Raw genomic sequence first — 26,091 nt, forward strand, 5'->3', positions numbered from 1 at the left:
TTCGTTAAGTTTTCCATAATGACAGCATCTAACATCCCTGGATGATTTGAAAAATGTCAAACAGCATTTAATACTTGAATTAGAGACCACTGTGCTGAGCAGAGAAGAAGAAAAGACAAAACATCCTTGAAACAATCAAACCACTTCCAGAGGAATGCCAAGAAAACAACAGGGATGAGTCCATGGCATCACCAAGAATCAAGCTTGACTCAAGGAAGTTTCACTGCCCCTGTTTTTCCAGTGTTCCTCTCCTGAATCCATAACTGAAGTCTTCACTGAGCTGTTTTTTTTACTAGATCTTCCATCTTGGGTTGCTTAGTTTTGATTTGTTTCCTTAATTTTTTACTTCCGTAAAATGTGGGATTTCCACATGTCTTCTAACGATAGCTCTCATTGTGTAAAGATTTTATAATTTTGTGGGACAGTTCTTAATTGATACAATTCTCCTTTGAACAAGAAGCTTTCCATGACTGCCTTAATCAGCTATAAAAAAGTAGTTAACAATTTCTTGCCCTGCCCGATGATACAATACAATCCTTTGTGATTTATGCTCCTCTGTAAAGTACTAATCCTGAAGAACATATGGAAGCAGTCTCTGAATGCTATGTGCAACCTGCAGACATTTCATAAAATAAAGCACTTACTATTTAAAGACCAGTAGATGGCAATAGGGGTTCATTTCAAACAAGAAGTTAGATGTAGAAATCCAGTTCCAGAAACACTACAGAATGTACCCATCAGGTTTCCAGAATTAGCTGTACTAGAAGTGGGAGTTACTCTCCTGCCTGTGTTTCTGTTGTGCCTTTATTAAGAATCACTAAAGGTCAGATGCCACCCACTGTCTTCATTAAAAAGTTATGTCATGGGATATATCTATTCTCTTCTAAAGTACAGCTGCATAGCTCATCTTACTTCTACTCTATATAAAGATGATAGGCCCGCTCATAATTGTCCCTGAAAATGGCATTGATACGTGAAATCTCAATACCCCATTCAGATGTATAATAACATATTACAGTACAATCCATATCTTGTGTATTATACTCGGCTAAGCGTTACAGTCAGTGTTGGATGTATATTTTGTGTATATTCATAGATATTGTACTCTCAAATTGCAGATGGATACTCTATTTTCTTATCTTCATTTTTAAGTGCTTTGGTTTTATTGTATTGCAAACAGTTGCTGGGGTGCATCCACAGTTTTGTTGTACTTGTACAATGACAATAAAGTTCTTCTAATTCTAATTCTAATGTACCAGACTTTTCTAAAGCAAATTGTTCCTTGCTTAGATAATTTTATATTAAGGCTTCATGATCTTTTTGTTTGTTTACGTTATTTATTTTTCTTATTCCTAATTATTGGACTCTTGTGACTCTACAGAAAAAGGCTTTCATCCTAAGACTAAAGTGCCTTGTTTGGTTGATAAAACTTTAACCTTGCAATTTAGCTTATAATGCAAAGTCAACAATTGGGATTTATTGAATAAACTGTGGCTAAGCAAAACATGGCTTAGTATAATATGTGAACCCAGTTAATATATTGATTGATTGCCTTTTCTGTATCCAGTTGTTCCAGCTTTTAAGAAGGATAAAATTATACATTCATTTGTTCCAAATACAAAGCTATTTATTTCAGAATATACAGCAATCAGTGAAGAACAAAATAGAAAAGAGGGCAGGCACTGAATGCTATGACCTCTACCGTAACTTGGAGAATATTTCAAGTACCAATAAGAAACAAAAATAACACAGCGTGTTAATCCAACACTTTTCAGAAAATTCTTTTATCAAGAGTATGGTCTTGCTAGCTAATACATTATAGCTTGAAGTTGCCAATATAGTGATCTTGATAAAAACAACTTTCTGAAATAGGTAGGGTTTCTGTGCAGTAATGAACAAGAATGGCAAGTCTATATAAGCAGCTGGAGATTTGTTTCAATTTTATTTGTTTTAAAAAGGAATTCAACATATTCAGAAAGACAATTTGTATCCATGTAGATTAGCAATGACAAATGGGCACAGCTACAAAATGTTGCAAGTGCTTCTGAAAGGATTGATAAGTCAACAAATAAGAATATTTGTTGTTGAAATATGGGGTCTTTGATGCTCTCTGAGCTTGATTGTTTTCTTGCAGACATTTCATTACCCAAACTAGGTAACATCTTCAATGCTCACTTGTTGATAAACTTCAGCCAAACTGGCAAAAAAGTCTTGAAATCCAATTTGGGCTTAGAAATTAGACTAGGCAAAAAGAACACATATTTTCATAGCCAAATATAGAGAAATGCTTAAATGTGTAGAGTGCATGATGAAATAGCTGGGGCAAACCCAAAGCAGAGGAACATTATTTCAGCAGGGCTAATCCCTTCAAATTACACAAATCAGGACTTAGCCAGTCCTCAAACCATTTTTTTTTCTCAAGTAAAATGACAACTGAGGTTTTTCTGAGGTATAGTTCAGAATAAGAGGATCTGTATGAACTTTCCATATCCATAGTTTCTAATTAAGTTGGTTTTCTCTGATGAATCTTCCATTTTATTTTCAGGATTTCTGGAGCAGTAGAACAGCCCTGGGTATCAGGAGGATGCAGTTTTCATGGAAAAAGGAAATAAGCCCAGCAATCCCTTTTAGCTAACTGGCTAGCCTAGAGATATATTTTTTATCTTCCAGGCTTAGAAATGAGAACCATTGTTATATAGTTCAATGGCACTGCCCAGACTATTTACAGCCAAACAAGGTAAGAGCCATAAAGCAACACACATTTTGCATATCAGCTTAAAGGGAAAATATCAAAAACCCAGAACCTAAAAATCTGAAAGCCCAAGTAAGACTGCTTAGTTGCAGCAACCCTGGAAATCTAGCTGACTGCCAGGAGAAATGAAAACAAAATAGCCAAGAAAAAGAATATCTTAGAGGATGACATGGCTGATTGGCTGGAACACTGGATAACTTCACACCATATTGTAAACTTGCTTCGCTGGTCCCCGGAATGCAAAAAATGAGTTTAAATATTAATCCGCTTTATATTCCTGTAATATAGCCCGAGCAAATATGCTCACAATGTTGAAGAAATACTGGAAGAGAAACTTGGTCTTTCACAGAAGTTTCTCATTTGGCCATATTAAATATTTTATAATTCTTAGCCAATCATTGCAAAAGATAGCTCCGAAAGATAGCTTCATCTTGAAGTTCTGTATAGCAAGGCTATCTTTCTGTGGGACTCACTGTAATGTTATATTTCTACAAACTAATAAGATTAGGCTTGGTAAGGAAAATAAGATATAGATCAACCACCAATTTTGGATAGCTTGTTTGGAGTAGCTTTCCAGGATCTCTGATATAACTTCTTGTGGTACCTAATCCATTACCTGCAAATGCCAAAATAAAACTAGGTCTTTAGCTTTGCTGTGAAGCATTTCCTTTGACCCACATCATGGTGTCTTCCACCAACATGTGACAGGGTTACCTTTGTAAGCAAGGAAGCACAGCCAAAAAGTGGTTCATCTGATTTTGGCTTTATGTGGTATTTATATTTTCCTTGATCTTATTGTATAAGTCAAATGGCCCAATTAGCATTTAGTGGTTCTGGCAGGGATGTGTAAAAATAACCAGTTTGAATGCACTGGTTTGAAGGTTCCTGGATCCCTTGAACTCTTGCCGAAAGAAAATGCTGGCAAAATTTCATGACATCACCAATCTCTTTCTGCTAGCTAAGCAAGCAGCAGCAGCTATGAAAAGAGAAATAGAAGAGAGAGTATTAAGAAAAGCTCACCAAAAACAGTATTACAAGCACGGATTCAAAAGATGACTTAGAATCCTTATTCACTCACCTTGCCCCTTGGATGGCCCTCCCTTTCCAAGTTCATAATTCTTCTTATCCAACTTACCGTAAATCTCCATTAGCTGAACCAAAGGTATTCAATGGCATGTAAAGCCTTCCAAAATCTTCTCCCATTCTTAAAGTCATGCGCTCTTTGAGAAAAATTTAGCAAGTCATTTTTGTTTAGTTATCATTTCCCTTCCAAAAATGGGTTTGGGGGCTGCAAAACATAAAGAAATGTTAAGAAACAATTTTGCCTTATAATTGTTCCAAATTCTCAATATGGAATATCTAATAAAATGATTTTTAAAATCTACATCCACCGGAAAGATCTCAAATAGCGAGCAATTGATTTAGAGCTGCAAGTAGACTTTCCAGCCTACCCAGAAACACTTTCTTCAGCCACTCTGAACATCCTCTCCAACCAGTTGGACATCTCAATTGCATAACAACCCCAACATTCAGAAGGGCCTTCTCCTTAGTCAGATTCAATGCCCTCTCAACAGCTGTTACTGAAGGAAGATACCAAAAAATTCCCATTCAACAGAGACTGTGTCTATGTAGTGGAGGAATAATTGAATCACTTGAACATGCTATTCTCTATTGCCCTCTCCATGCAGATGTTTGCTAACAATTATTAATTCCACAATAATATTTGTTTCATTGTGGAAAGGGAATTTCACGAAGGCAGTAGTGTCACAAAAAATAGGAAAAGCCCAAGGGGAACATCAGGTCAGCCAGAAAACAAACTTACATAGGAAAAGGAATCAAATAAAAAGTATTAAAGAATTCCTATAGACAAAAGCCTAAGTAATTAAGAAAACTAGACAAATAGGAAAAGGAAACAAAAGATGATTTAGAAAACACAGAACATACCAAATAAGCAAAACAAACAGACAAAAGACACAAAATATAAATTACAAAAGGGACAGGCAGGAGATTGCCACAGAACAAATATGAAAAACTATCTAAAAGAGATTACAGAAAGCCGATAATACAATCTGGCCACCCCACGGAGTTTGCCTTCCGCACCCCGTGGAGTTTGCCCTCCGACAGAAATAAAGACAAACTCAAATAGGATTTGAAACATTAGGCACAAATACAAACACTCACACAAAATCAACTTACAAAGGGAGAAAAGGGTATAAAAAACCAGGGACTTACCATAAGAAGCTAGCTAGCCCAGGAACGCAGACTTCTCGCTGTTCTCCACCTTCCTGAAAAATAAAAAGATCCAGCTTTCAAGCAGTTGTCCATATCCTTGTGCCGGAGCTCTCCCAGCAGGAAAATCGAATCCTCGAAAGAAAGCCATTTTGACACCTTTCAAATATCCTGAGGAGTCCAATCTGTTTTATCTCAAGATGCTATTGTTGCATCAATCTGATTTTATTTCCTTGACTACAGACAAGTACTGTTCCATAATCTGCATAGCATTAACCCTAACCCTTTTTAGATATTTTAGAATAACTATTTTTCTTGTGTCTTAATTGGTTTTTGTATTTTATTTGCTGGTCTATGACTGAATAAAGATTTGATTGAGTCCTATTTTAAACCAACATCTTTGTATTCGAGTTATTTATCTTAAAACCTGCTGGCACAACAAAACATTTCAGTTTCTTCATCAAAGAATCAATCCCTTTCAGGGGATCCTATAAAATCAAAATCAAATCATCAGCAAAAGCTGCCAATTTAAAGGTCTTATTTTTTATTTTTACGCCCATTATCTTCTCATCTTGTCTAATAAATCTACTCAAAGCTTTACAAGCCAAAATGAACAACAAAGGGGACAGAGGACAACCTTGTCTTGTCCCTCTTCTGAATATCATATGGGTTAATCAATTTACCGTTAACTATCATTTGAGCCTTTGGGAATGCATATATTGTTGATTCCATGAAGAAATTCTCACTAAAGTCTGATGTGAATTTATGCGATAAGACCTTGTCCAACTGTCCCACCATCTGTTCCTCTTCCCAGTTCAATAACTCATCTAACACCTCAATAAATATTTTTCATATATTTTCAAAAGGGTTCTGTTTAGAATAACCTTAAACCTCAGAGTTTCTTCTCTCAGAGTTCCGCCAAAGCCAAATTTGCCCTGCCAAATTGTCCAGTCCTCTCTTCAGATCCTTAATTTCTGATTTTTTTTCCTCCAAAAGTTCCATCTTGTCATTAAATGGTTTAATTTCCACTGAAATCTTATCCAGTCTTTTTTAAAAAAGTTTTTCAAAGTCTTAAACTAAACTTCTAAAGATTGTGCTAATGTTGTACTGAAGAAGTCAAATAATCACCTAAGGGACAGTGGAAGCTGCTGCTCATTTTAAACCCTGATCTTCGTACCCCTATGTGGAGCCATATCTATATCAGGGGTGTCAAACTCGATTTCATTGAGGGCCGCATCAGGGTTGTGTTTGAATTTAGGGGGCCGGGGTGGGCGTGGCTAGCTTGATGTCACTTATGTCAGGGGCGCCTGTGTAGCCCAAGTGCTCTGCCAGTGAAAATAGGCTCCCAATCTCTGTTTTTGGCTGGGACGACCTCCTGCAACCCTCTGCCAGTGAAAAGGCCTACATGTGGCCCTCCCAAGCTCCATTTTCACTGGCAGAGGGTTGCAGAAGGCTGTCCCAGCCAAAAACAGAGATTGAGAGCCTGTTTTCACTGGCAAAGGCACCATGGGCCGATCCTTCACTCTTTCCAAGACAGCCCCAAGGGCCGGATCTAAGCACCCCACAGGCTGGATCTACCCCGCCCGAGCCTTGAGTTTGACACCCCTGGTCTATATCATACACTGCTGGCAAATGATTTATTAACAGCCTTTAATTCAAAGGAGGAAGTCCTTGTTTATGAATCCAACCCAATGATAGGAAGGTAGATAGAAAAAACAAGCAGAGCAATTTGATGCTCCAAGCTGAAGAATGTAGATTCATCAAAAAATAGCCTTCCAAAATAAAAATAAAAAATCAACTTAATTCTGTTTAGATGCTCCGAGTCTCTTTTGTTTCCAAGTTTTTGCAACTCAGGCAAATATTTTAAAAAAATTCTTAACACTTAACATTTATAACACTATAAATATAGCTCCGGAAATAAAGTCTCTAATAAAGTCTTCTAAACAGAAGTATTCATTTGCGCACGCATACACACACGCAAACACACACACACACACAGCCCCAACACTCATCTCAAAATTCTGTTTCTGCAATTTACTTGCAAGAACTGACAATCCAGGGATCACCCGAGTCAATTTCTGGTTTCCTCTTTAAATCCAAAGGAAGAAACGGGGCCTCCTTGCTGTGCAGAGAGCAAAAGAAGCTTTCCTATCATCGCCAAGAACATTGGAGGCATCTAAGCTGCCATTTTTCTCAACTGAAGTTGTTTGCTTAGGCTTTTTTTCCTGGACAACAGAACCAGCTAACACCCCATTCATTAACCAATGGGTGTGCCATAGGAAGACCTTTTCTAGCCATAGTATGAGTCGGAATCTCAAAAATAAGGTGCCACCACAAGAACTGGAATCCTCTGCATAAGACACCCTTGAAATACACATTGTTATCCACCGCAGCCTGAAGCACTATGCTATTATCTGCAATGTGGTGGCACAATGTGGTGCAACTCAGACACAGCCAGATTATATTGATGTCTTGCTGTTAAAACTAAAGTGGATATTTTGTAGATGATCTGGCTGAATATTGTGAGGAACCTTCCAAAAAACAACACTTTTCTACTCAGCAATTTCTCTCCATGGAAGTCACCAGTGGCTTTACCTTAGCTGGAATATTGATAGTCAAATGATCCCAAAGACTGCACAACCTGATTTTGCCAGGTTTTGTTCTATTGCACTGACACCAAAGTAGGATGGACTGCTTTGACACAGTTTGAGAATTGTGCAATGGCGCAGCTTCTTCTGTGTGCCTGTGTTGTGGGGTGGGTGGGAATAGGTATTTGTTTTCTTAAGGATGATTATATGATTAATAAACCCCACAAACACACTTTGGGGGGCTCCATAAGGTGGTGATGTCCATGGGAATAATGTGATGTTCCTAGAGGAACTTGGTAGCCACTGGTACTATTCATAACAATAGCATACAGGAGTTGGTTTGGTTCTTATGGGGGTCTGGTCATATCTCGGATTGAGTACTAGTGTTGATTTGCATTTGGGTGTATGGGGGAGCAAATTAGACTGTTTCAGGAACTTAGGCTCAGGGGTATCACTGGGGCTTTTCCCTTCCAATTGATTTTGTTGTAGACAGTGCTGAGGATATGTGGTTCTTTTTTTAAAAAAAATTTTTTTATTGGTTTTTAAAAACAAACATAAACAAACAAAACATAAAAACAACAAGCCATCTTCCATATATATATACATACAGTGTGCCGGTTGGTTTACAGATTGTTTTGTGCTTCCATTTCGTACTCTTCAATTATAATTACATTACATATAATCTCATATTATCAATCGAAAACTAAATACATTAGTATCATTATTAATCAATCATTTGACTATATTCTTATTCATTCATATTTTACAAGATAACCATAATTTACTTAATTTATTGCATAACAGTTCATATTATCATCCCAAATCTATCCTAAAATCATTTTGTAGTTATAATAAGAAAAAAAAGTACATCTTTATATATTTATTATTTTCTAGAAATCTATATATTTCATTACTGTACTTTGTTATCTAACCATTGATAGAAAAGATCCCAAATTTTATAAAATTGTTCATCATCTTGTTCTCTAATTTCAAATGTCAATCTACTCATTTCAGCACATTCCAATATTTTCTTAATGATTTCCTCCTGTGATGGTATCTTCTCATTTTTCCAATTTTTAGCAAATATAATCCTAGCCACTGTTAATACATTTACAATCAGGTATTTCAAGTCTTTGTTACATATTTCAGGTAAAATTCCCAATAAAAATATCTCTGGTTTCAAGTCTATATGTTTTTTCATCATTTTCTCCAACCACATGTGCATTTTAGTCCAGTATTTTTTGGCATCCGCACAAGTCCACCACGTATGGTAATATGAGCCAGGTGTCTGATGACATTTCCAACATTTTTCAGATTTATTCTTGAACATTCTTGCTATTCCTGTTGGGGGAAAAATGCCACCTGTAAAACATCTTATACAAATTTTCTTTATATGCTGTTGACATTGTCATTTTATAATTTTGAGACCACAATTGCCATTTCTCTAAATCAATCCCATATCCAAAATTCTTCCCCCAAGCAATAATAGTTTCTTTAACTTGTTCTTCTTCTAGTTTAATTTCTAATCAACAGCCATACAATTTTTTAATCACCTTTTCATCAGTACCTGTCAAAATCTTATCTAAGTCAGTCAATTTATCATAGAAACCTTCTGTTTTAGAATCTTTATCATACCTTGAATGTATTTGCGCATATGAAAACCAATTCATCTTCATACCTTGTTCCTCTAGTTTTTTTCCATAGATTTAAGTTCACCCTTTTCATTCAGTATTTCAGCATATCTAACTGTTTGTTCCTTTTTGTATATTATAGGATAAGAAAATGCTTCAATAGTCGATAGCCAGACTGGAATTTTCAAATAACATTGTCTTTTAACCTTCTCCCAGTTTAACCACAGAGACTCCCGTACATGATGTCTTCTAAAATACCCCTGTGTTTTAGTTCCTTTGTACCATAAAAAAGCATGCCACCCCACGAGGGTATGTGGTTCTGTTGCCTCTGAAAACTATGGAATATTAAAATGACATGTTCAGTTGCGGCCAGGACTCCAGCAATGAAACTGAAAATGTTCACCATACCTTCTTCTGTTCAGTAAAGTAGTAGTAGTAGCAGTAGTAGTAGTAGTAGAAGTAGTAGTAGTAGTAGTATTAGTAGTAGTAGTAGTAGTAGAAGACAGAGACAAACCAGGGCAGCTCAATGAGTTCCATGAGATGGCATATTAAGCAGAGTTTTAAGTTAGGCATATTCATGACTGGATCTCTTTGAGTCTGAAACCAACTCCATACGAATTAGTAGGCTGGTCAAGTAACTCCTCTTCAATGTTTTCCCAGCCCATTGACTTCTCTGTAAGAAGGTGGGTGTAAAATATTCCCAATTGCTTTTCTTTTATCTTCAGAAGGGACTAAGTACAACAACTACTTACCTTGATGCAAACTGATACAAAAAAGGCTCTCCAGTGCAGGAAGATTCTCTGCTCGTCTAGAAAATCAAGAGGATCAGTTACCAGAGCTCAAACAATTCACTATTGTGTTTCCTATCCTAAATTGCTTCTCACGAGTAAAAAATAACCTTAATGTTTCATACAAGGTAGGGCTTTGAGGACTTCACGTATATTAGCCAAATGCGGGAAGACACTTAGTGCCTGCAATCATTAACTTAACTCAAAGTGTGGATTCTAATTTATTCCTCGCAATGGACAGCCCTGCTCCAGTCTGCTGAAGAAACAGGCATGGCAAGTCCTATCATAGGGAAGAGCAGAAGCAACCTCCCAAACTCAGCTGCTCAGCCGAGTGAGATGTCAGAGAACTTGACCTTGAAGCGAGAAATTGGCTTAACCAGCGCTATCTCACTCGTAGCTGGAACTATGATTGGATCAGGTATTTTTATGTCACCAGAGTGGGTACTGCATAACATAGGGAGCCCTGGAGGTAGTCTCATTATTTGGGCAGCCTGTGGTTTGGTGGTCATCTTTGGAGCTCTGTCCTATGCTGAGTTGGGAATTTTAATCAAAGAATCTGGGGGTGACTACATTTACATCCTGAGGACTTTTGGGTCCCTTCCAGCTTTCCTTTTTGCATTCAGCTCAATCATTGTAGTAAGGCCTGCCGGTGTGGCAGCTGTCTCACTGAGCTTTGCAGAGTATGCTCTGGTGCCATTTTATTCTGGCTGTTCCCCTCCTCAGGTCATGATCAAATGCATTGCTATAAGCTGCATCCTCTTCTTGACATTGGTCAACTGCCTCAGTGTCAGGTTAGCAATGTCCATGATGAACATATTTACGGCTGCCAAGCTCTTGGCGCTGTTGGTCATCGCAGTGGGAGGACTAGTGCTGCTTGCTCAGGGGCAAACCCACAGTTTCCAAGATGCTTTCCAAAACACCAATATGGAGGCTGGAGCTATTGGAATTGCATTTTATCAAGGTCTCTGGTCTTTTGATGGATGGAACGTCTTGAACTCGGTGACTGAAGAAGTTAAAAGACCTGACGTGAGTGAAGATTGCTTTTATTTATTTTTTAATAGATTAATACATTATAATTTAACTTAGGGATAATACCTGAATTGTGATTTTATTTTGACATTTTACAGATAGTTGGTTAAGATCTGCAGATTTGACACTCAGGGTTATCATATGACCCAATTTTCTGGAAATTGTCTGTATGGGTCATTTCTGCCTGTTTGGCTTAGGTTCCCAGCCTTCATTAAAGAAACTAAAAAAAAAAATTAGAAGTAACTGACTAGTAGAACTAGTGGCATGGTGTTCTAATAAGGCTACAGACATGTATAGGAAGGAAAAGAAGAGACTTAACAATGTCACTATCTTAAATGAGAATTTCTAGGTTTCTTTCTGTTGGAGATTTGTGTCCAGCAGGAATGCTTGTTAAAAATATGCTCCTGAGCATATATAGAATGGTAAAAGATGCCAAGCAATTACATGGTATCAGGTTTCATTTATAAGCAAATTCTTATAATATAGTTGGTTATCTTCATAAATAACAATAGAATCTGCTACATTAATTCCTGTATCAATCAATAGTTGCTTATACAAAACTAAATCTGTACATAGTAAAGACAAACATGAGAATTCAGCCTCCATTGTTGACAAACTTAGATGTTTCTGTCTAATAGGCCTCCATCCAATTAATGCTTTTCCCAATAATACTACAGTGCCCGATGTAGATTTTCATGTATTTATGTCTGTAGCAAAACTTGCATCAGCATATGCAGTTAAACTCAGTTCATCTTTTGGCTCCAAATACGATGCATAATGCATTGTTTGTTTCAGATATCTTAACACATGTTTAGCAGCTTGGTAGTGCCTTTCAGTCAACTCAACGTTAAATCTTGCTAATTGATTAATACTGTAAGCAATATCTGGTCTTGACCAATTACTGAGATAAGATAACCTATCAATCAAGGACTGATAAATGTTCTTATCAAAAATAGGACTTTGAACATCACTATGGCTAAACTCCTGGCTCATTGATGTTTTAGCTGGCTTACAAAGTTCCATTTTAAAACTTTTTAGTAATTGGTTAATTTTATCTGCCTGTGAGATCTTGTATCCTCCCCTAGTTCTATCTTTAAATCAATATATTGTTTGATTTCTCCTAACTGTTTTATCTTAATTTTTTCTCTAACAGTGTGATTATTTCAGTAGCTTCTTGTTCAGTTTTAGTGATTAATGCTATGTCATCAGTAAATAATAACAATATTGAAATTACACCATTACTCTCCCCTTTGAACAAACATGGATCACCCATGCCAGCTACAAAACCTATCTTAGTTAATTCTTTAATTATACCTTGGTTCCACTCATATCCTGATTGCTTTAAACCATAAAGACTCTTTTTCAATCTCCAGCAATCATTATTATCAGTATTATCATTTTTGAGACCTAAAGGTTTCTTTAAATATATAGTGTGTTGCAACAGTGCATGCAGATATGCCGTCTCTACATCCAAATGATTTACAATGTATTTCTCCTTAGCTGCCCACACTAATGCTGCCCTTAATGTAGTAGCCTTCAGACTAGGTGCAAACACCTCATCATAGTCATTTGCTGTCTGATTGAACCCTTGTGCTACTAACCTGGCTTTATGGGTAACAGTCCCATCTACACCTGTCTTAAGCTTATATATCCATTTACATCCTATGGCATGTTTACCTGGTGGTAACTTAACATTTTCATATACCTCCAACTTTTTTAATGATTCCAGTTCCTTATCCATTGCTTTCTGCCAAGCAGCCTGATCCTTAGCAGGATACAGTTTTAGTTCACTATAGTCACTTGGAACTCTGTTCACTTGGCATACAACACTAGCCTGATATCTATCAGGCGGTTGTGTTACTCGGGTTGAACGTCTTGGTAATACAGGGCTTATTGGTGGACTTTCCTGTGCCACCTGCTCCTGTTCTTCTACCTCCTCCTGTGCCTGTTCTACTACTTCATCCTGTGCTTCCTCTTTAATGGCTATTTGTGGTTTACTGATTTTATCTTTAGGGACTATTTGGGTGTCAATAATAATATCATTGCTGGATTCCTGTTCCAGTTTATCCCACCCAACATGCTCAAGAAATTTTGCATTAGCACTACAATAAACATGAGCTGTGCCTTGATCCCAGAATCTAAACGATCTATGGTTGGCTTCATAACCTACAAAAAATAACTTCTTAGCTCTATGTTGCCCTTTCAGTCTTACTTGTGAGGGAATATGCACCCATGCTGGAGCTCCAAATGTGTGTAAATAACTTAAATTTGGCTTTCTGCCATGCCAACGAGTGAATGGCAATTCTCCAGTTGTTGTGTTAACTACATTGTTTAAAACATGGTTACTACACATTATGGCCTCACTCCACAGTGTTTCAGGCAAACCTGAATCAGATAACATAGTGCGAGCCATGGCTTGTAATGTTTGCCCTGTTCGTTCTACAAATGAGTTATGTTGTGGTCTGTAAGGTGCAGAATGTTTATGCTCAACATCAGCCAATTTCAACATAGTTTGGAATCTTTTCTTAACAAACTCATTCCCATTATCAGTAACTAAAGTAATTACTTTACTCCTCATTTTTCTCTCAGCAAACCTTAGCCAGTTAAAGAAATGTTGGAATGTTTCTGTTTTGTTTTTCATAAGATAGCAGAAACCATATCGTGAGTAATGGTCCATAATACTCAAAATATAGCAGGTACCTCCTAAACTTGGTTTCTTAGGATCAATTATGTCAGCAAACACAACCTCTAAAGGTTCTTTGGTCTTAAACCCATTAAGTCTGTTTGCAGGAGTAACCTTACTTTTCTCCTGGCTACAAGCATTACAGTTTAAATACTTGCTACAGGGTTTCAATTTTACTCCCTCTGACAAGTTGACAGTTTGTTTGAGCATTTTGAAATTAATGTGCCCCAAATGTTTATGTAGTAAATGTATACATTCATCATGTGGCCTAACATTGTTATAAACTGAGATAGCCGTCTGCAAGTGGTCATCATGCATCACATATAAATCATTCTCTAAATTAGCAGTAACACTTTTACCCTCTTTCTCTATTGTACGGTTATCTCCCCTAAAGGTTACTACATAACCCATATTAACTAAAGCCCTTACTGATAATAAATTAAATTTCAGTTTAGGTACATATAACATAGTTAAATGTTCGTTTATAAAAGAACAATATGCAGTACCTTCACCTGATGCGTTCATCTTCCATCCATTTGCCAATGATACATGTTGCTTACTCGTGGACATCTTTACAAACCTGTTTCTATCTTTAGTAATGCATTGCGATGCTCCACTATCAACAACCCACAAATCATGGTTTACAGTTGAATTGCTAGACATAGCTAAACTAACATTCTTCTTGGCCTTCTGGTCATTACCAGTATTCTGTTGTTTTCCCTTCTTACAGAATCTAGCTATATGTCCCCTAGCCCCACAAGAAAAACATTTCCTAACAGCATAGGCAGTTGAAGACAAATTCTCTTCTTGTGGCTGTTCCTTCCTCAGTTGGTCCCTATCCAGCTGTCTCCTTGCTTCTTCTAACAACCTTCCAGTTATGTCAGTCAATGTCAGTTTGTCTCTGGGCAGGACTTCCAGTGAAGATACATAATCATCATAACTTGTATCCAGTGAGGAAAGAATGATATAAACTTGATGCAGCTCTGAAAATATCAGTTCCTTTTCATGTAGCTCTTGAAAAGTTCTTTTCATGAAGTTCAAATGAGCTAACATAGCTCCACCTTTCAGAAGACATGCTCTAAACAGTTTACGTTTAAGATGTATGTGTGCACCTACACTGTCATGAACATAAATCCTCTTCAAATTTTCCCAACACCTAGCAGCAGACTCTTCTCCACGAATATGGACTAGCTGCTGGTCAATCAGTGTTAGTCCAATTATACAAAGAGCTTGTTCGTTGTTCTGTTTAAAGTCAGCAAGCTTCTTGGCATCATCCTCCTTAGCTGGATCCCAAGCATTTACATCCAGTGGGTCTTGAACTACATTCCATAAATCTTCTCTACGCAGAAGTAGACTGCCCTTCATAGACCAGGAAACATGGTTTGTTCCATCCAACCAGGTTATTAGTGATAGACTTGTTGAAGTGACTTGTGCCATCTTTTCCAGGATAGTAACCCACAATTAAACAGTAAACAGCTGTCTGTATACAGTATTGTGTATTCACACTAATTCTCAGTTATCTGAGCTTGGTATGGCCTGGGCCCATGACCAGTGTTGAGGTAATTCCCTGTTAGGAGAATGAGCGCATACAGGGAGACATATTGAAAGTAGTGTTTGAATAATACATAAACAGCACACATATACACTGTACAGTAAATGTAGGTTTTTACTTCCAGAAACGTTTAAGCAAAGTTCAAAATAGGCAGTCCAAAGTCATTCACAGGTTAAACCAGTCAGTTTTCAGTCCAGGGATAATCCAATAACAAAGTCCAGTGTCAAAAACAGTTCAGTATCAGACTTACATCAAATCCAAGAATATCAGTCAATTAGGATGAACGGCAGAACTCTCCAACAGAAGGAAACAGACTCACTGAGACTTCTTCTGAGACTAAAACTAAAACAACCCAAGTTTCTGGCTCCATCTTATGGCCATTTGCAAAACCACACCCAACTGCAGTTTTTGCAATCTCTTAAAGACATAGTACTAAAATGTCTATCCTGGTTTATATATTGCTGACCCAAATACCTGTTAGGTGACTTACATTCCTAACAATAGTCCTCTTGGATGCAAAGAATAGTCTTCATCTAGATATTGGTGTAGGTCTATAAACTAGCATTCAAAATCAGTGGAGGTTCAATGGGCAACCCTGCTCTCTGCATCCAATAAATGTTTCCATGATGAATTGATCAAAGTACCATATTTGCATCATATTAGAACACATGGAATACAATGCATGTAAGATTAGGTCACCCAGCCTTATGGAACTGGCACATGGCAATCCTGTTTCCTCTTCTACATTAGCACAATTTAATGCTGAAGAATGCTGCGATTTCCAAAGAGGCTTTTTTTTTTGTCTATTAACTAGAATTGGAAAAAAAATGTATCTCTGTATTTAGGGCAGAGCAAAAATTCAAGCATGGCATTCTTTCAAAAGCGCATCCATTTTTAGGCTTGCATGAGACTTAAAAAAAGACAGAACTGCTTTAATGAATCAAATGCAACTTGTTAAAGCTGAAGCCATCAAATGGCCAATAGCTTAAACATTGTGAATCATATTATCAGGTACTGTACATAGAAAAATGGCTAGTTATGTTGCACACAGTTGCCTTTTAATCTTCTTTTACATTAATATAAATTTAATTAGTGTAAAGTCCTGTTCAGATCAATAAGCTATCCAGCAGCATCCATAGGGAGGTTAAAAAAAAACCCTTCAAGATGGCAGTTATGGCATGTCATTGTAGAAGAAGAGCAAGTGGAACTGGGGACAGAGTTAAACATGTCATAAGTTTAGAGTCCTTATGTTGCCACAAGTGATCCAAGTCCAAGTTGCCTTGAATTCCTTCGACCCTTATATCATGCCAATTTAATGCTGGCCATTAGCTGATTAGATTCTTGTGTATAAGCTTGAAGGCATTTTCTGTGCTGCAGCTTAACATATTCTTCTGAACCTTTGTACCTGACAGCAATTGAAGCCTGTATGTATATATGTGATGTTGCTGTAACTTTTTTGCAGCCTTAAGACCTGAAAGATGTTGACTCTACAATTTGGCATATGCAATTGTCAATTATATGATTTCACTTGTAAAAAAGGAGTGATGCCAGCCCTTCTGGCTAAACAAAACCTAGAAACGCACTCTAATGAAGTATAATGAACTATACTTCATTAAGGATGAAATCTTGCAAGCCTGATTATAAGTTATTTTCTTATCTCTTATATCCCATGAATCAGGGAGGAGCCTCTCTAAGTTATAGCCCTTGCAGTGCCCCTGCAGTTACATGATTATAATTTGAGCACTTGGCAACCTTCCCACATTTATGTCTGAAGGGTTGATTTAATCCTCCCCACCTACCTCCCACCTCCTCTCAATCTCTGCCCTCTTGGCTGCCCTGCACTCCACTGTACCTACTGCCCAGCTCTTTGCTGCCCTTCTCCCCACCTCTCTTCTATGTACCACTCCTGCTGCACCCAACCTGTCACCCCCTCAGGAGGAAGAAGTGGGCAAAAATCACCAGGGGCAGCAGGGTATAGCAGGTTGGCAAAGTACGGGGATGCAAGGCAGACTGAGGGCAACAACGATGGAAGGCACAGGGGCAATTGAATGCAGGACAGCCAAAATGGCAGAGATAGGAGAGATAGGTAGGTGGGGTGAGTTGAAGCATAGGTGAGCACAGCTGGGCAAAAGAAGTGTGAAGTCCTCACCTAATAACAGTTTGGTTCTGGCATAACAATGGCAGCCAAGACTACCAAAATGGCTGTCACTAAGCAGTGGGATCACATGCTCTTTTGCCTAACAACTACACTGCTTAGCAAAGAAAATTGCAGTCCTAATGAAGGCTGCTAATTGAGGACTTTCTAGGACATAACAAATGTTGTCTATATCCTGGCTCTTGCCTTTTTCTTTCAAGGCCATCTCCCTGTGATATACACCACCTTTTCCATTAGCCTCAATCTTCCTTTTGTGTGTGCAGAAAAATCTAAGGCCAGAATCATGGGAACAAACCGTTAATTTACTTCTCTCTTCTGCCCTTTGCTCAAATTACTAGGCAATTCCTATAATATAGTGGATTTTTTTTTTAAAAAAGGCTTTTTCCTCAATCCTTTAGGTTTTAGCAAATGAAATTAATCACATCAGAAAAGGGACTAGGAAAATGGTGAGGTTGCATCTGAAGTCTCTATAGCAGAGGTGTCAAACTCACGGCATCACGGCATCTTCACATGACGTATCGGGACTTTTTTTCCCCTTCGCTGAACTGGGTGGGGGCGGGGCCAGCGCATGATGCACCTGGCCCACAGACTGCGAGTTTGACACTTCTGCTCTACACTATGAAGTTCTGTCTTGGCAGGCCAAAACAACAAGAGAAAGCAAGATTCCCCAGAGTTTCTTTTAATAGAATTCATTGAAGGGGAATGGAACGTTTTATAACTTGGTTTTAGTTTGGTTTATCTCAGAGACTGCTAAGATGCAGACAGTCCTTGGGTTATGATGATTCATTAAATGACTGTTCAGAATTAAGATGGCACTGAATAACTTAGGACTGGCCTGTGAAGTTGCAGCCATTGCAGTGTTCCCATGGTCATGTTATCATGACTCAGGCACTTGGGCACCAGCTTACAATTATGATGGCTCCATTGTTCTGTGGTCCCATAGTTGCTATCTGTGACTTGCTCTGATTTCTTCCCACAAGAAACATCCATGGGAAAGTTGGCAGGAAGATGCAAGCCACTCCTGCTGCTTTATTGCCAGTCCATCTCATCCTCTGTGTCTGGCCCTAGCAACCGCCATAGTGCCCATCACAATGCCCATCTATGACACCTATCCATAGTTCTGCCTATTTGCCTGGGACTCCACCTCATCCCAAATTACTCCTCATACATGAGGGCCTTGCTTAACAACCCACGTGGTCCTGGGGTTACAATGACAACTGGGACTGCTATTGCTAAGCAATGCTTTCATGTGACATCATGGTTTATGACAACATTGTTAGCAATAGACATTCTTGTCCCAATTGCCATTGTAATGTGAAGAAGCCTGTAGAGAATTTTTTTTTAAAAAAATATATGAACTGATGAGTAGGCTGCTTTCTTAAACTTGCTGTGAGAAATATCTATATGTGTGCTCTGTTTAGAAATATGAAAATAATGCTGGTGCTTTTTTAATGAATAGAATTACATAACCTTTAGTAATTACTAAAAATAGGTGATGCATTTGGTCAAAGATTGGAGCATTTTTGTTGAGGCATTTTTGAAATTTCTATAACCCTATTATGAACGTAGATAAGATAATGAAATAAAGTGAAATAGTAAGCAACAATTCTGTTCCAAGACATATATGCTTGAATTACATCTAAAAATAAATACTAAGGACTCTAGGACTAGATAATAATTATACTAAATCAAAATCCTATGAAACAAACATGTAGTAATATTTTAAATACTCAAGAAAGAACAACTAACTGAATGGAATTAAAATGTGGTTGTTATTTTGTGAGAGAACCGTGGATAATATATAATTGGATTAAAAATTATTTAGTCTCTGGAAGGAAGTTGATAATTTGGGAAGCAAAGATTTTGCCCTGCCAACTTTGGAGAAACATAAGATATTCTGAAGCATTGTATCCCACAGGTTGCCCACCCCTGTTCAGGTAGTCCTCAACTTACAACAGTTCCTTTGGTAACAGTTCAAAGTTACAACATCACTAAAAAAAATGACTTGGGACCATTTTTCACATTTGCAACCATTGTAGCATACCCATGGTCACGTGAGTTACATTTGGATGCTTGACAACTGACTCATATTTATGACAGTTACGGTGTTCAGGAGTCACGTGATCACCTTTTGCAACCTTCTGATAAGCAATTAATGGGGAAACCAGATTTACTTAACAACCCATATTATTAAGTTAACAACTGTAGTGATTCACTTAACAAGAAAAATCTTAAAATGGGGCAAAACTCACTTAACAGATTTCTCACTTAACAACCTTTGGGCACAGTTGTGGTCTGAGTAGCTGAGTAACTGTGATCTAAGTTGAGGACTATCTGTAGTAACCTAGTAAGGAGAAATGGCTTTAGCATGGAACATCCAAAAGATTCCAAATACCTCCAAGTTATTATTTTGTGGGTTCAAAATGCTAATCAACAAATAACTTCCTGTGTTTTCCTGAATATAGGTCTTATATTATTTTTTGCTCCAAAAGACATATTAGGGTTTATTTTCTGGTTAGGTCTTATTTTCGGGGAAATATGGCACTAAATGTGTTTGTCTGGCTGACACTTAACTGGGGCTTATTTTCAGAGTAAGGCTTATATTACTGGTTTCCTGAAAAATCGTGTTAGAGCTTATTTTCTGGTTGGGTCTTATTTTGGGGAAAACATGGCATACATATTCAAGATTAAGAAAAATGTTTTTGAAAGCAAGTTAATAATATATTTAAATATGATTATTATGATGTAATAATATATTTAAATACAAAAATAGCAAAAAGGTCTGAGAATTGAATAATGTGCCACATGGATGCAAAAATGAGTGGTTTGTTATTTTTTTGATTGTTTTCCCCTGGGATTATTTGAGTTATAGATAAATTATTTTTCTTTGCTGTACTGCTATCAGATAACTAAATAATTAAGGGTTCTTGGTACTGTCTGAACTTGGTTGTTTTCTTCCAGACATTTTATTACTTAAACTAGGTAATATCATCAATTCTAGTCCTAGGTAATTGGGTAATGAAACATCTACAAGAAAATAACCAAGCTCAGAGAGAACCAAGAACCCCTCATTTCAACCCTGAGCTGTTTATAGTCCCCTTCATTAGTACTAAAGAATTCCACATAGAAACAAATTTGAAAAGAGCAAATCAATCTGAGCTGAAAGATTTGATCAAATGCATAGTAGATCAATGTTCCAAGTTTTAATTTGGTAATTTTCCTTAATGTGGAGCCATTTTGATGGTACATTTAAAAAGTAACTCTATATTGATATTCTAAAAAATAAAAATAAAATTAAAATATTTGTGGCTCACATAATGTTCCATATATTGAGATTATGATATTCTAATGCCACTAATTACTACTATATAACTCAAATATGGAAAAAATAATGATCTCTAAGAAGTAATATGTGAAATCTTGGATTTCTAAATCCATTCGTTTGTTAAGAATAAGCAAATATTTTTAAAGAAATAAACAGGTTCCCATATCTAATGAATTATTCCATTTACAATTGTTTGAACACTTCAGAACCTCTTGACTTAATTCTAAGATTGATGTTTGTTATTCAGTGGACTTTCTCCCTATTTTTCCTCATTCTTTAGCTAATGTTTCATTAGATATTAACAAATCCTTGCATAATTGACTGTTTAGAAAAAGCAAGAGTAGGTACATGCCAAAAACAGAAGTATGCCTGCTGCAGGTCATGGAAGCAGAATGTATAATAGAGTTCACACATTGATCTGCTTTATATATAATTGTCATAAACGTTACTGTCAATTCTGGCACTGGTTTACTTGTGGTTAATTCTCAGAGCAATCATCCATTTTATATCGGCCAATCTAACAGCAAAGCATTTATTACAAAGTCATTGGCTATGAACATTATTTTTAAACTACGGAGTTAGCAAAAACATAATGTAGAGATTTTATAGGGGAGCTATTGAACGTGTCATTGCTGATCTGCACTAGAGCATTGTACAGTCTTCAGGCACTCATTTATAATATATTAATGATTTATTCTTCCTTCCTTCCTTCCTTCCTTCCTTCCTTCCTTCCTTCCTTCCTTCCTTCCTTCCTTTCTTACTTGGTTGAATTACAAAGATCTCTGGAGAGATGGAGGGAGTGGCGGGGGAAACTGCTCCCCTGCCTCCTCTTCTTGCTCTCCAGAGCAGGGGTCTCCAACCTTGGCAACTTTAAGACTTGTGGACTTCAACTCCCAGAATTCCTCAGCCTGCTCCAGAGAACTGTCAAGGCAGAAGTTTGACTCCACACCTTCAGGCACAGCAGCATTGCCCTCCGCCTCCTGCTTTCCCCGGCCAGCCTCCCCACTCCCCATGCAACTCCATTGCCAGCCCGCCCTTCTTTCCAGAGATATGTCAAGGCAGATGTTGGACTCAGAGGAAGCTGCAACCTTTTCCCTCCATGCTTCCATGCACAGGAGTGTTGCTCTCCAACTCCTGCTTTGCTTGAGGGGGCGGGGGGAGGTCGGCACCGGATAGTGAAATGCCAATGCTCTGATGTCTGGGATTGGGAGAACTATCTCTTTTGACGTTTACACACATACACCAAGCCATTCCAAGTTTGGAGACTTTTATTCACATCTGGGTTGGCAAGCTTCCACTCATGCCTGGCTTGTGGAGAAGGACCTCTCCTCCTCTGTGGATAAAAGTCCCCAAGCTTGAAATGGTGTGTGTGTGTGTGTGTTTGTGTGTACGCATGCACTTGACTGCCGGCAGTTTGGGGAGGCGAGAAGCTTGAGGGGCACCAAGTTGCCCCATGTTGAATTAGCCAGTGTAACTTGTTCTGCGCCGACCCAGCTGTGTTGAGCCAATGGGGCCAAGCCAGCTGCAGGCACCCAGTTATGGCCACCTGGCCATGCTGAGTCAGCCGTGCAGAGTGAGCCATGCTAAGCTGACTGCGCAGACCCAGCCATGCCTACCTAGCCCCGCCCACCTAGCCCTGATCCATCTGTGTCCACTCAGCCACGCCCAGCTGGCCACCGTGAGTCATCATAGACCCCTCTGAAGCCATGTTGAGAAATCAACCTTATTTGCTGAACTACTGGAAAAGGGCCAATCAAATTTGAGACCAACTTGCAGCAAGGTTAGGCAGAAGGCAGCATTTTTGTCGAAAGCCACATCAAATCCTCTTCAGCAATTTTGGCTCCCTCTTGTCTGTGGGTGCCTACAGCTTGTATGCGGGTTTTGCCAGATCTAGTTGTTCCTGTAAAAAATAATGGGCAGCTTGCCGCTCTTGCAGGATGTTCGAGTCCGCAGATGCAAGAGCTCTGGAGGGCAACGTAACAGTCATAGAAGCCATAATTTGCATGAAAAGGAGACATGCTGATGTAGGAATATATTGAGTTTTGTGGGCAAATTCTACAAGTGATGCAAGCTAAATTTAATTGTGTTGCTGCTAAGAGACATAGCATCTCCCTCTTACACACTCTTATAATATTTGGTTCAATCACTCAGCTTCTGCACATGATTCCAGATGGTGAGAAGATGACAAATGACTGTTAATGTCTCATAACGGAGAGAGGTCGTTCTAAAACTTGGAGGTAAACTGAGACCTGCAATTTGAGATTACATGTTTGTGTAGGCCTGCATACCTGAAAACGTGGTCTAAAAAAGCTGTGCTATTTCCTGAGCTGAGGCCCTTGCAGCCAATGAAATGGATCATCTTTGTAAACAAATTGTAAACAAATCCATCAGTGCAAGAATTCATTTATTTCCTTAAATGTATATAGCCACCCATTTTACTTGCAAGATTTTTGAGTGGCTTTCAAAGTTAAAACAAAAAAAAAAATCTTGTATAAATAAAGATACAACAATTAAAACACTACAATAAAAACATGCTGGCATACCTCTATACCAAGTGGAGATCAGTAGTGAAATCTATTAATAATGTGTCCCAAAGTCACAAAGGCAAATTTGGTTTGCTGCAAGCAGCTGGCTTTTTACGGACTGATTTTACCTATCATCCCATGACCGGATGAAACATTATCCCCAATATCTGCCCTTATTCTTAGGCATCCAAAGTCTCTAAGGACTTAATGCTGAATTTTAAGCAGTTTCCCATAACCAGCCGTTTATTGCCCTGATACAGTCATAACAATAATTCCCTTTAAGGAAGGGGAAAATATAAACAACCATTGTGAAGCAGCTATCCTTCTTCAGACATGAAAGATGATAACTCATCCTATGGGGCTTCCTGTAGGTCATGCACATGAGTCCCAGAATAAACAATTTGTTGTTGCTGCTCTTTAATTTGAGCAAGCAAAATTAACAGTTTGTCTCCCTGCCCCCAGCCTTTCTAACTGGCCTAACCTTGATGGAGAGATGAACTGTTGCTTAATTGCAGAATTGTGACATTGAGAGCACTATAAAGAAGGCATAGGGCGTCTGGAAACTTGTTCTGGGAGCTTGATATATAGGAGATATATAAAAATTAAAATGGGTGAAAAAAATGTGCTCACCGGACCCGCCAAGGCAAGAGAGTCTGTGCTTTCTTCAGAGTTTCTGTGAGCAGTTTGATCCTGGAACAGCTGGGATGTCCCTCCTAAATGGTGCCTCCATCGTTGCAAAGCCAACTTTACAATAAATAACTCTTTATGAAAATGCCATGATTTCCTTTGGCTGGATGAAGCAACCTAGAATAAAATACATATGGAGAGAAATCTAATGTTTCCCCATTGACTGTCTGGAGGCAAAATGATCCAACCGCCACATTGGATGCATTGGCTGCAGAGGTGGTATTCAGCAGGTTCTGACCAGTTCTGGAGAACCGGTAGCGGAAATTTTGAGTAGTTCGGGGAACCGAGAAATGCCACCTCTGACTGGAGATTTTACAGTATCCTTCCCCTGCCACGCCCACCAAGCCTCGCCCACAGAACCGGTAGTAAAAATTTTTGAATTCCACCACTGATTGGTTGGTACCACAAATTGGTGGGCAGGTCTGGGGTGCTTGAGAAATGCCTGTGAAGAGAAACAATGCTTAAACTCCTGAAATGCTGCTTGCTCCTGAGTAGAACATGTGAATTTTCATCCTTTCTTTAAAAGTTCAGTGGGTGGCTATATGTGGTCTTCCAAATTAGGGATGAACTTCTGATAGAAATTAGTAAATTCCCAGAAAGCTCTTGTACTCTGGTCTCATCTGTGAAATTGTTTGTCATCCCTAAGTCTGCAAGAGTAGAGAGTTGTTGTTATGTCCCTGGAACTTGCCAAAGTCCCCACCCAGGTCCGTTCATGCTGCGGGGGCGTTTGCTGCCCCTCATTGGCTGGCCTCCCTCGACAGCCGGCTATAAAAGCCAGCTGCAGGGTTCGGCCAGCCGCTGTTCGCTGTGGGCCTGCTCCAGGCAGGGCTAACACGTTCAGTCCTTTATTACTTTAATAAAGTCTTGTTGCATCCATGCCCTGGTCTAGCCTCTCATTGCTCAATCTACAACACTGGCGACGAGGATGGGATGGCTACCAGAGGCAATCCGCAACAGCTGAAATCACTCAATTGCTGAGCCGCAGCCGCGCCGCCGGAGAGCTCGGTCAGCAAAAGCGAAAGGAAGAGCGTCTGTAGCCGCTCAGTTAGCAAGCTACAGGGAAAGTGAAGCGCTGCGAGCCGCAGCCGCTCAGCTCAAAAAGAGCGCGGAATTCAAATGGCTGTCGTTTGAATTCGAGTCGGAATACAGCGCGGTGCTGCCATTCCGGGAGTCTCTGACGCCAGCACAGGGCGCGAGATTCAAATCACTGTCAGCTGCGGTCAGCCACTACCGCCTACGCTCTCCAGGAGCGTGAAATTCAAATAACGCTGCCAACGACCGTTGCAGCCTGAGCCATAGTGTAACCCAGAGAGAACAGAGAGATTCTGTGTAACCTCTCAAGAGCTGAAGTCACTAGCCTGACAAGAGCACGAAGGGCCATTTGTCGTCCCAGAGAGATCTCACAGCAGTGTAACCTGCAGAAGTTCTCAACATGAACTCCAACCCAGCCTTCCCACCGTTCAAGCCTGATGAAGAAAAGTGGGAATCATACAAAAATCGTTTTAACCACTACATCAATGCCATTAGTCTGGCTGATGCTGGGGAGCACAGAAAGAAGTCATTCTTCCTCAGTTATTGCGGAGCCATCGTTTTTGATACCACCACAGCACTCGTTGCTCCACGTGAGTTAAAGAATGTCCCCTGGGCAGAATTGCTGGAGATCCTCACCAATCATTACTCCCCCAGGCCCTCACAGATCGCAAGGCGTTTCACCTTCCGGATGAGGAAACAAGCGGAAAAGGAAACCGTCAACCAGTATATGGCCGCCTTGAGGACTGCAGCTCTCCACTGCGGGTTCGGGAACTATTTAGATGACATGCTCCTCGACCAGCTCGTCTGCAGGGTCAAAGACCTTCACCTCCAAAGGCGACTACTTGCCAGGAAGGATCTCAACCTCTCCCAGGCCGTCGAGGAAGCCTTGGCTGCAGAACTGGCAACCCAGTCAGCCACCGAAATTCAAGGTCCCGTTCCCAAACAAAGCTGCGCCACCATTCACTCAGAAGAGATGGTCAACGAAGATGATCCCAACGATCAAACAGACATCCACCGCCTCGCTCATGCCAAACAACCACAGGCAGGAACCAGGCAAGAAAGCAACAGTGCACCCAAACACATCATCCTGTGCCTATCCTGTGGCGGACCTCACT

At 39.1% G+C, this 26,091-nt stretch overlaps 1 protein-coding gene and 1 long non-coding RNA gene across 2 annotated transcripts in view; one reads left to right on the plus strand and one right to left on the minus strand.

The window, feature by feature from the left end:
- Nucleotides 1-1,466: 1,466 nt before the first annotated feature.
- Nucleotides 1,467-24,141, minus strand: LOC148127841 (uncharacterized). The gene is made up of 3 exons (XR_015740356.1): nt 23,888-24,141; nt 4,985-5,037; nt 1,467-3,728 (listed from the first exon to the last, which is right to left on the minus strand). It is a non-coding gene; the product is annotated as an uncharacterized LOC148127841 (long non-coding RNA).
- LOC113455301 (b(0,+)-type amino acid transporter 1-like) overlaps nt 10,236-26,091 on the plus strand; it is a 34,309-nt gene continuing 18,453 nt past the window's right edge. The window contains exon 1 of the mRNA XM_026726571.2: nt 10,236-11,014. Within this exon, the coding sequence (XP_026582356.1) occupies nt 10,259-11,014 (756 nt within the window). The 5' untranslated portion in view covers nt 10,236-10,258. The remainder of the gene's footprint in view (nt 11,015-26,091) is intronic.

The sequence above is a fragment of the Pseudonaja textilis genome, chromosome 1, assembly GCF_049901715.1.
Source record: "Pseudonaja textilis isolate UNSWEBS1 chromosome 1, rPseTex1.2, whole genome shotgun sequence".
Classification (NCBI taxonomy): Eukaryota; Metazoa; Chordata; class Lepidosauria; order Squamata; family Elapidae; genus Pseudonaja; species Pseudonaja textilis.